This window comes from Amblyomma maculatum, chromosome 7 (genome assembly GCF_055883805.1).
Source record: "Amblyomma maculatum isolate TAMU_Amacu chromosome 7, ASM5588380v1, whole genome shotgun sequence".
Classification (NCBI taxonomy): Eukaryota; Metazoa; Arthropoda; class Arachnida; order Ixodida; family Ixodidae; genus Amblyomma; species Amblyomma maculatum.
Window position 1 is genome coordinate 86,332,700 of NC_139350.1, and position 12,050 is coordinate 86,344,749.

The 12,050-nt window shown below is 44.9% G+C and overlaps 1 protein-coding gene across 3 annotated transcripts in view; it reads right to left on the reverse strand.

The window, feature by feature from the left end:
- Positions 1–1,599, reverse strand: part of LOC146183870 (uncharacterized) — a 141,114-nt gene extending 139,515 nt beyond the window's left edge. Inside the window, exon 1 of one of the 3 annotated variants that reach the window (XM_084609205.1) lies at positions 1,389–1,599. In XM_084609205.1, coding sequence (XP_084465331.1) covers positions 1,389–1,396 — 8 coding nt within the window. In that variant the 5' untranslated portion in view covers positions 1,397–1,599. The remainder of the gene's footprint in view (positions 1–1,388) is intronic. The other 2 variants (XM_084609204.1, XM_084609206.1) reach the window with 2 other exon arrangements.
- Between the last annotated feature and the right edge of the window lie 10,451 nt (positions 1,600–12,050).

The window sequence follows — 12,050 nt, forward strand, 5'->3', positions numbered from 1 at the left end:
CAATACGAAGACAGTATATGCATGCGTTATGAGTGAATTGCGAGAACGCTGAAACATTCGCCCATAATGCGTGAACATGAAACTGTAATCACTGTTACTTTCTGCCCCAAAGGCAAAAAACAAAGGGGGAACTTTCGCTTTCTACCTGTGATGGTGTGGCCATTTTGCATGGTGCGCTTTCGTGTCGTCTGCTACACTGCCGTCCAATGTGGTTCCCCTACGCTTCCGCATAATGGCGCCACATCCTCCCGCAGACCGCCATATGACTGAGCATCGCACTCAGTGACTGCCACAGTGCGTGTGTGAGTGTGTGGGCCAGTGCATGAATTTGTGCCAGTGTGTGTTTTGTGCGACAATGTGTGTGCGTGTTTTTTTTTTCTTTTTTTTACAACTTTTTGGTCTGATCCGGGGGACCCCGTTGATCTCCCGATACGAAAGGAATGACCATAGACTCATCATCATCATCAAAGGCGGATTTTCCTCGGGCAGCCGAGAAGCCCCGCCCACCAGTAAAGCTACTGGGCCAGCGGCCATTTTGTGTTAGACACCGAGCGCATTCTGAATACTTTTCGTGTTCCTGCATACGATATCGTGGGCTAAACAATGACACAACCTCTCTATAAGCTGATGTAAGATGTTTGAATGTTGCGTCTTCGCTTTTATTCTTAATTTCACTACACAAGGAAGCGTCCAGAGCCCCTAGCACGGATTGCATTTTCGTGCTGGCCAGGTGTTCTTCACAGCTAGCCGTTTCGCGATCTTTTCAGCGCGCAGTTTCTGAAAGCGTCGCAAGTGAACCACTTTGTGCTGGAGCAGCTAACGCTTGTTGCAAATGCTTTTGCAGACGATTTCTCCTGCTTTCGAGCGCAGTGAGCTGGGCCCTTGGAAAAGCTTTGTGAGCAGCGACGGCAAGAAAACCCTGCCAAACTGAAGTCTGCAAAACGCTTCCATTCAGTCATGTCACACTCCGTTCCCGAAAATCACCGATTGATTCGCGCCTCTGTTATCTATCTTTAGTATTACACGTACGCCAAAAAATAAACGTGCGCACGGCGTAACTGCGAAAGGACTGAGTGGTGGTGACTGATACGGTTTTGATAAAGCGGCAAGAGCAAACGTTGGAGGGAGCTCGCAAGGTCATGTGACCATCATGCTGTCAAAGCGGAAGCCGAGACCCAGCAAGTGGTCCGGGACTGCAAAACAACTAATATGCTCAAGATTTACTTGATGAAAACAAACAGCAAGCTCATAGCAGACGACTAGTTTGGAAATATGCCGCAGCTGTCCCCTAATGACCTAATACACAAGCGTGGGCCGGGCGACATGGCAAAAATATTCTAGTTTGCTTCCTTAGAAAAGTTACAACATCAGGGCCAGAGAAAACTCACCCAGACATATCCGGTCCGTTCCCGTAGTATCGCAACTTTCACAGCTGCGGTGGGCTAGCGCGAACACCTCGTCACCCCCAATCCTTGGACTGGAACACAGTGCCCTGCCGATGCCAACGCGGCACTTTGCCTTTTAAGGCAATAATTCGTGACACGCGCCGTGCCACCAGTAAACTGCTACTGCCACGCTGCCACGCACAAAAAATACGTTATGCTGCATCATAAACTAAGCAAAAGGAAAAATGTGCGCAACACCAAGGGAAACATTTATAGTACTAATTTATACCTTAAAATTTTGGCTCAAAAAAGGTTACTGTTTATTTTCTTAATAATTCTAACTTATATAGGTATCGGCGGCGCGTATACGCATCGGCGGCGTCGGCGTTTGATGATGATGATGATGATGCTCAGGGCCTTACCCAACAAACTCAGTTTCACAGCTCCGTCCGGAGAGGTGTCCCAAGTGGCGGTCGCGAGAACTAGCGGCGCTGCAGTCGACTCTTGCTCCTTGCCGGGCGCGTCGTCTGCTACACGCAGCGCGGAAGCATGAAGCGGCCGGCACACACGTAGCTATTACGTGTTGCCATGGCGTTGTCAGATGGGGGAGGTTTGGTTGCATAATACCGGTTTCCAATGGGCGAACAGGAGCAAGAGCAACGAGCAGCCAGAGCAGCCCACAAGAGCACTGGGGACGCGTGTTCTCGTCTCCCCAACGGAACATGCACGCTGCTCGGAGAGCAGCGTAGCGAGGGGGAGCGCGTAACATCAGGCGTCATGTGATCAAACTTTTCCCGCGCTCGCGTCGCCCGTATCCGCCGGCCGAACTAGCCGAACGCCGCCGCTGCCGTCTTCCGCAATTTTTCTCTACCGTCCTGCCCGGGCTCCAGGCGAATGACCAGAAGTGACGGCAAAAAGGTCACGTGACTTCCTCCGTTCTCCCTGTACTCCGCCGCTGGCGACGGAGCACCGAGGACCGCTCTAGGCTGCTCTCGGGACTCTAAAAGCGCGCCTCCTCTGCCAATGGAACACAACGCTACTGCTCCTGTTCGACCACTGGTAGGCGCCGAACCTCGCGAGAGCACTTTGAGTGCAGCTAAAAGCGCTCCTGTTCGCCCAATGGAAACCGGTATAAGGCTCTGCGCCTCAAGGTATCACATAACCCATCGACGTGTTGCCGTTGCACTTACATGGCTGTAGTAAAATTATAATTACTCTTGCTCCCTCGCCGCCACTCTCTGCCGCGCGGCTGCCAGCGTCGGCGGCTGCAGCGGTCTTCTTAAACACATGCCCGCGCCAGTCACTGCGCGTCGGCTGCTTTTGGCTTAATTCTTTCTTTTTATTTTCATTTTGCGGCATCGGTACTTTCCATGCCGACCTGCTTTGCCCCAGGGTGCAAAAGTGGGTATCGAAATGAAGACTCGAAAGGCCGTCATTTCTTCGCGCCACCGAAAGACCCTATCAGATTTAAAAGATGGGAGCAAGCCCTTCACAGAAAAGATAAAAAACTGACTTCGATATGCAAGGTTTTGTGATCTGCACTTCGAAGAGGAAGACGTTAAAAATACCTATCGGTATATAATTCAAGGTAAGGAACTCATTTTGGATAGAGGGAAATGAATGTCGGCACCAGGCGCTCTACCAAGGGTTTTTCTTTCATTGCCAGCACACATTACAAAACCGAAGCATTCTAGACCGAAAAGAAAGTCACCAAAGGATCGCGCTTCCACATGTGTTTCGACAGTGGTGTCGGAAGCGAACCTACAAGACTCCGTATCAGAACAGCACGAGCAGGACAGCAGCACTGAACAAACAAACTCGGACTTTAATCTCGATTTTCTGGAGTCTGTATAACTTTGGCAACAACTCAATGGAAATTTGAGTACTTTCGCAATGAGGCGACAGATGAAAGATGCGGGCTGTTTTACACTCGTCGTCTAGTTCGAGGAAACTTGCTAGTTGAAAAGACTTTTGTGATCAACGAGCGGTTGTCATGTGCAATGAACGCGTACACTGGTAAAGTGCACAAAAAGTTCTTATATAATGTGCAAAGGGTTGGATAGGTAGAAGATCTTCTTAAGCAGGCCAGTGAAATGAAATTGTATGAGGGGGCCGCAGTTCAAAGCTTATGCGAAGAGCGAATGCATCATAAAAACTGCTCTGTGCTGACAATTCACGACAAGTTTGTTCTGATTGTTTAAGGCTACGCAGAAAAATTCGGTAAGCAAGAGGGTAAGAAAAAAGAAATCGACTTCAGCCACTGAAGACATGACTGCTAAGAAAAGCACTTCTGCGAGCTTCGGAGTAAACAAGAAAAAGAAAGAATAAATGGCGCAGTTGAGAGAAAACCTCGAAATGAACTCGGAAGAAGATTAGAGCGGCGTGAAGCTTGCAGAAAAAGTCAGAGTAGCGAGGAAAAAGGCCAAGCTGCTCTGATAGAATTCTCGCTCTCTTCAGTTGTGCTTTCTATCAATACACATGCAACCATTATATATATATATACGTGGATTGTGATGTTTATATATAAGTAAGAATGTGTGCAGTCGTATTCGCTGTATCACTGCTGAATTAATCTATGTCTAAATGCTCATTCTCCCTCAAACAAAATAATAGGTTGTCCTGTATAGTCAAATATTTGCCAAAGAGGAAGCAGTGTTGTTCTCTAAATTGCTGTCGATTCTTGCAATTTTTATCAACGTTGAGGAAATCAAGTTCTTGTTGTTTGCTGCACTTCATCTGCACATTACTGTTGTTAACAATTACTGCATTTTGCTCATTTTTCTGTAGTTGTGTTACCAGTTGAATTTCATTACAGTTATCTCTACAAGCAATAAAATAGTGTCGTTACTCTTTTGTTTTCTGTGTGTGTGGGGGGGGGGGGGGGAGGGGGGATTTCTCAAGGCCATTGTGCGAAAATCCCAACTACCTGTGATAACTTGCTATAAATGTTTTTTTAGAGAGAGGGACTCGTGTTTGTTCAGTTATTTGATTTTGCTCTGCTTATGTCCATTCCTGCTGAATCCTTTCTCAGATGATTCGCTAATTAACTCCACCCATCCTACGTTCTTGTATATGATAAGCAACAAAACTTTTTTTAGAAATGCTAACGGATCGTTATTCTGCGTCAGACCTCAAAAATAGGACACTAAGAACAGACGTTCTGATTAGATAACGACGTAGGCCGCTTGCTGGCATTGAATCTTCGTCTAATCAGTACTGGAATACCCGCTACAAAACAGAAGCCAGTGGGCAACGCAACGAACAGCGTTGGTGAGCAAGTCGACGGCGTTGTCAGATTTGTTTCATGGCATTAATCAGGGAATTTCGCATAACATAAACGCGCTCTCCCAGGTAACACTTAGCTTCGAAGCCAAAGCTTTCGTAATTTAGTTATAATTTTACTGCAGCCATGTAGACGCAAACGCAGTTCGCTAAAACTATTTGTGCGGTAGCCACTCCATGCTTCCGCGCCGCGTGTAGCAGACGACGCGCCCGGGAAGGTGCAAGAGTCGACCGCAGCGCCGCTAGTTCTCGCGACTGCCACTTGACACACGCTCCTCCGCTGGGCGGTATGGGGAGCTGTGAAACTGAGTTTGTTCTAGTAACGTTGGCCATACCCTTTGAAACGGGTCGGCATCAAAACTGGTACGCAGGCCAAAAGTGAAAAGAAGAAAGTTTTAAAAAAAAAGAATGAACAAACCAACAAAAGACAGAGGACTGGAAGAAGAGAAACACGAACAGGATGATGCCACACCCTCTCAGGTGGAGTTCGGGGTGGGGTAGCTGGCTCCACACTACACGACTACACTCCTACACTGCCTACACCACGTTTGACGCTTTGGTCCAGCGCCTCCTGGAGAACAAAGAGGCACTGGTTGGTCGCGCAGCTCGCGCTGGCGCGCACTTGGCCGATTTCAGTCGAAGCGTTTCACGTACTGGTATATCAAATACTCCTTGCTAATCTCTGGATGAGCAAGGAGGATTTGAGGAATCCGCGCTTGATTGCTACAATCAAGCGCGGAGTTTGGACGCGCTTGATTGTGACTTACAGTTGCAGAAGGAAGTTTTTCTCGTATAGTGCAATTTCTAGCTTCGCTATGGGCTTCGGGTTCGGCTGTGCATTGTGCGCTTCACTCGACGCAAGGAAATTTGGCTCCCCGTGGGCTGCTTATCTCGCTGTTTTGCCGAAGGTATTCCGCTTTCAAATACGAAAGACCTGCAGTTGCTGCAGTGTTCTATTCCATATAGCTCTAAGGCTGTACGTTATGGCACTGCATTTATTTACCTCCGAATTCCTTCTTTCGGTCAGCTAGATTACGCATCCGCCATTAATAATTCAGTGTTCAATGTATCTGATAGAGACAGGAAATACAGGCTGTATGACCGGTTAATATCGCTTGTCAGAAAGGAACTGCAGGCAGCAACAGCTGGTGAATATTCGAGGTTGCTTTGGTTGCCTTTGGTACTTATATGAAACTATATATGTATGACCGCGAACTTGGTTTGCATTATGGATCAGCAGTGCGGCTGATCAATCTGTAGGTCAGCAAAAACTGTACATAATGCAAACTCCTGCTTTCGGAAGGTGCAGTTGTACTCGGCAATGTGCCTTGTATATGAATTAACTCAACAGTTTTCGCGAAGCCTCCCAGCCCATATTTCTATAGTTGCCATCTTTCAGGGATTTGTTCAAGTCAGTGCAGTGGCATCGTCTTTTGACTTGTTCTTATGTGAAAGTTGCAATATGGGCAGTATGGTATGTTTTTCATCGAGGCACTGGCCCAGTCAAGAAAATAAAATTTCCAAATAAAGTTTGCTGCTGCAAAATTTCTAAATACGCTTTTGGAACACACTCGAAGCTCCAATTTGAATAAATTGAACATTCCAATTAGGCAGTTCAGCTAAGACTTCCCGACTTAATGCTTATTTTCCATTCTTTCATCTTCCCGCCAAATTCTATCCAGTGAAACTATTCCCTCCACTTTTCTTACAGAACAGGCTATTAAAAATATGAGACAATGGCAACAAAACAACAAAAACAGAATCATAGTCAAATACGCCATGAACGTTTCCACCTGTCTCTTCCCCCAAACCCCTTTTTTGCCCGTGATGGCAAGTGTAACGAGGCGCAACTGTGCCTATAGCTACATACAACAGTGAGTGCTATTGCACACTTAAAACTAGGTTTGACCTTCTACCATTTTGCACCATCTGTCACTTCGATGTACCCTCAACACCTTACATGTATACCTTCTGCTTAGAGAATGGTTGTGGCCCGGAGACACAGGGCAGGTCTGAGGCCTTAAAAACGTAGTTCTCAATTCTGTCTTTTTTGCTTATCCATCACTGGTGGGACAGGCTTGCTGCATGTCATTACTGCTTTCTTGGCATCGTACCGGGAGTGCATAATATGAAGTACAGAAACAGCAGTGATTCACTTTAGTAAAAGTAATTTTGAAATGAATGAATTACTTTCAGTGCTTAAAGTCTGGCTCTATCAGAGAGACTAGAAATTCGAGCACAATTGTTGAGGGGGAACTAAGAGGGTGAGAGAAAGGGCTGGCAGCCTTTGCACATCTTTCTATTTAAATGGGAGAAATTATATATATATAGAGAGAGAGAGGGCATGAAATGGGATGTCATAGGGCTTAGTGAGGTTAGGAGGCCGAATGAGGCATATACTGTACTGAAGGATGGGCATGTACTGTGTTATCGAGGTTTACCAGAGAGGCGACAACTAGGAGTAGGTTTCCTTGTCACTAAGTATGTAGCGGGTAATATAGATGAATTCTATAGTATTAATGAGAGGGTTGCAGGCATCGTAATTAGGCTTAATAAGCGGTATAAACTGAAGGTTGTACAGGCCTATGCACCTACATGTAGTTATGATTGCCACGCAGTTGAAAGCTTCTATGAAGATGCAGAATCGGCAATGCGAAAAGTAAAGACGCAGTATACTGTACTAATGGGCGACTTCAATGCCAAGGTAGGGAAAAAACAGGCAGAAGACAAGGCAGTAGGTGACTATGGCATTGGTTCTAGGAATAGCAGGGGGGAGTTACTAGCTGAGTTTGCAGAGCGCAATAACCTAAGAATCATGAATACCTTCTTCAGCAAACGGAATAACCGGAAATGGACATGGAAAATTCCTAACGGGGAGACTAAAAATGAAATTGACTTCATAATGCGTTCAACCCCCGCCATTGTGCAAGATGTAGAGGTAATCGGGAAAGTGCGATGCAGTGACCACAGGATGGTGAGGTCCCGAATTAGCCTAAATCTGAAGAAGGAACGCAACAGATTAGTAAGAAAGAAACCCATCAACGAATTAGCGGTGAGGGGGAGGGCGGAAGAGTTCAGGATCTCGCTACAGAATAGGTATTCAGCTCTAACTGAGGATGGCGATATTACCCTAGAGGCAAGGAACAATAATTTCAGAGATATCATTACTGAGTGCGCGGTAGAAGTAGGCGGTAGGATAGTTAGAGAGTATACCGGTAAGCTATCTAAGGAGACGAAAGATTTGATTAAGAAACGCCAGAGTATGAAAGATTCCAATCCAACAGACTAGATCGAATTGGCGGAGATATCAAAGCAAATCAATAAGCGCAAGGTGTCCGATATAAGGAAGTATAACATGGACAAGAAGTGGAAGTTGTGACAGATTTTCTGTTCTTGGGCGCCAAGATTACCTCGGAAGGAGACTGCAGCCATGAAATTAGGAGACGCCTGCTTCTGGGAAAGAGAGCAATGGTTAGCCTTGACCGCCTAGTAAAGAGCAGAGACATTAGTCTGCCAACCAAGATCCGTATAACCCGTGCTATGGTCTTTCCAGTTGTGATGTATGGATGCGAGAGTTGGACTGTGAAAAAGGCTGACCGCCGAAGAATTGACGCGTTTGAATTGTGGTGCTGGCGAAAACTCTTAGGAGTTCCTTGGACTGCCAGAAGATCAAATCAGTCGATATTGTCGACCATAAACACTGACTGCTCATTGGAGGGTCAAATTCTAAAGTTAAAGCTCAGCTACTTTGGTCATCTGATGAGAAGAGAGGAGTCGCTGGAGAAAGATTTGATGTTGGGAAAGGTTGAGGGTCGCCGGAGAAGGGGTAGGCAGCGAACGCGATGGTTAGATGGCATTCTCAAGGCATTGCAGATGAAGCTATGTGATGTTAAGAAGATAGTGAGAGACCGGAAAGCGTGGCGTGACATGGTCCATAGGGTCACGAAGAGTCGGACACGACTGAACGCCTGAACTGAACTGAACATGGAGAAAATTGAGCATGCTGTAAAGAACGGGGGAAGCCTTAAAGCGGTAAAGAAGAAATTGGGCATAGGCAAAAACCAGATGTATGCGATAAGGGACAAGGCGGGCAACGTCATCACGAATATGGACAAGATAGTTAAAGTACCCGAGGAGTTCTATACAGATCTCTACAGTAGCCAAAGTAGTCAGGACCGTAATGAGATTGGCGGTAGGGAAAAACAGTCAGGCGTTCCACCAGTGACGAAGGACGAGGTCAAGAAAGCGTTAGAAACTATGAAAAGGGGGAAATCAGCTGGAGAGGATCAGATAACTACAGATTTGCTGAAGGACGGGGGGGGATATCGTGCTAGAAAAACTGGCCACCCTGTATACGCAGTGCCTGGTGTCATCGACGGTACCGGAACCATGGAAGAATGCAAACATTATCCTCATTCACAAGAAAGGGGACTCTAAGGACCTTAAAAATTACAGACCAATCAGCTTACTGTCTGTTACGTATAAGGTATTTACTAAGGTAATCGCTAATAGAATCAGGACAACCTTAGACTGCAATCAAGCAAAGGATCAAGCAGGGTTTCGGAAACGGTACTCTACTATCGATCATATCCATACCATCAATCAGGTAATAGAAAAATGCTCGGAATATAACCAGCCCTTATACATAGCATTCATTGATTACGAAAAAGCATTTGACTCAATTGAAACCTCGGCGGTGATGCAGGCGTTGCGAAATCAGGGGGTAGACGAGCCGTACGTGAAAGTGCTGGAAGATATATATAGTGGCTGCACAGCAACCATAGTTCTGCATAAATAAAGTAACAAAATCCCCATAAAGAAAGGTGTTAGGCAAGGAGACACAATCTCCCCAGTACTATTCACAGCTTGTTTAGAGGAAGTATTCAGACACTTGGAATGGGAGCAGTTAGGGATAAGGGTAGATGGAGAATACCTCAGTAATCTGCGATTTGCTGATGACATTGCCTTGCTAAGCAACTCGGGGGATGAACTGCAAATAATGATTGATGACCTAGACAGAAAATGTAGAAAGGTAGGCTTGAAAATCAATATGCAGAAGACTAAGGTAATGTTCAACAGCCTCGGGAAGGAACCGCAGTTTACATTAGGTAGCGAAATACTGGAGGTAGTAGGCGAATATGTCTACTTAGGACAGGTAGTAACCGCACATTCGGACCATGAAAAGGAAATAACAAGAAGAATAAGATTGGGATGGAGCGCATTTGGCAAGCACTCGCAGATTATGACTAGCAGCTTACCGGTATCGCTCAAGAGAAAAGTATACAACAGTTGCATCTTGCCTGTACTCACCTATGGGGCTGAAACGTGGAGGCTAACTAAGAGAGTTCTACTTAAGTTGAGGACAACCCAGAGGGCTATGGAACGAAAAATGGTAGGGGTAACATTAAGAGATAGAAAGCGTGCAGAGTGGGTCAGAGAAATGACTCAAGTTACCGACATTCTAGTGGAAATTAAGAAGAAGAAATGGACATGGGCAGGACATGTAGTGCGAAGAGAAGATAACCGATGGTCGCTGAGGGTAACAAACTGGATTCCAAGGGAAGGAAAGCGTAGCAGGGGGCGGCAGAAAGTTAGGTGGGCGGATGAGATTAAGAAGTTCGCAGGGGTCAAGTGGATGCAGCTAGCACAGAACCGGGTAAAGTGGAAAAATATGGGAGAGGCCTTCGCCCTGCAGTGGGTATAATCAGGCTGATGATATATATATATATATATATATATATATATATATATATATATATATATATATATATATATATTAAGGAGGTTTTTGTGATCATTTTATGGCATGCACCTGAAAAAAGCGATCCCTGCACTCTGCCAACATGATTGATGATATGTGATGTAAAGCAGCTTATAGTGAAACAACAAAGTGTCAGCACTTGTACCATATGCAATACTTTTTTCCTTAAACCGGTATCTTGGAGCACAATTCACATCGAAAACTGAACTTCTGACTGTCTGGTTGCGAAAAACATTTTATGAGAGTGAATAAGTTTAAATAGAAATTTTGCAAATAAATGTGTTTGAAAACACTTTAAAGAAGCAGCGAGAGTTCTATGTTCTTTAAAGCACTTTATATAGGCAGTACGATCTTAATTGCATGTTCAATGTAAAATCAACTAAGTAGAAAAATATATACTATAATGTTTACACTTCGAGTGAAAGCAATGAAAATTAGCGAAAAATATTGTAAGAGCTACCAGCTTGGTCTGACTGGCGACAAGTACAACATCTGAATAATATTGCGTGAGCATATTGACAATTTGCTCAGCCAGCACCTAAAACACAGTGCGAACCGGCAAAACCGAAGAGATGGCATGTGAGAATACCTTAATTAGTTCCAGCCTCTGTGTAAAGGGACTGACTTTTGTTTTCTTCATTACAGGTTTTAGAAAATTGTAATTCTTACTAAAATTAAGTAATAATTCTTACAAAAACTTGCTACAAAATTTTCTAACAATCATAAGCATTCTCTGATTGCCACTGAGAAGAACAAAATTCCAGGACACTTTGGCGACTAAAGTGATGAAAGGCGAAAGCCCGAGTGCTGCATTCTGCTACGCGACTGTTGCGCATGTAGCGATGAGTGCTGCTACAAGTAAAGCGAGCGACTACTCTCACATTCTGCGAGTGCATTTATTCAATGAATTCTGCTTTGCAGCGACAAGATCGCGCTCCTTGTATCTTCACAGTTGCTCTACATTTACTGTTATGTGGTTGATTTTACCGCGTGTGTGGCATTAATTAGTAATTATGAATGAATTAGGCATTAATGTGTAATTAATAATGAATTAAATAATCAGTCATTTATTTGTAGTCAGCCAATAATTAGCAACTGAATAAATAGTCATTAATTAGTAAGCAGTCATTGATTGCCATATGGCCATATAAGCCAGCGTTCGCACATACTGTGGTGGTGCTCTGTGATTGGTCGAGACCTCCATGACGTCCTGTCTCGACCAATCAGAGCTGCCGCAGAAGTGTGACACTGGCTGATGACAACTATGAGGCAATAAAGGCTTTTGCCTTAAAAGGTCGCACTTGCTTCATATTCGTGCAGTGCTGGACACCGGATATATTCAAGTGCAGGGGGTCTCAGACCTCTCGTAGAAACTGGTGAGGGTTCTCAGACACCATGACACCCCCTCACTTTAAGAGATAATCTTTTCATGTGTCTAAAATAATAATGTGGGCTATTGTGAATTACACCTTTATTGTAATGCTAGTGTAGTTCATCTGGCAAGTATATTCCCATTGAAATCAGGACTAGCAGCTGGTAATAGATATGCCTCAAAAGGCAAGTATATGATACCTTGCTTGTGACCATTGATTGATGAGATAGAACCTTCCAAAAGGCTTGAA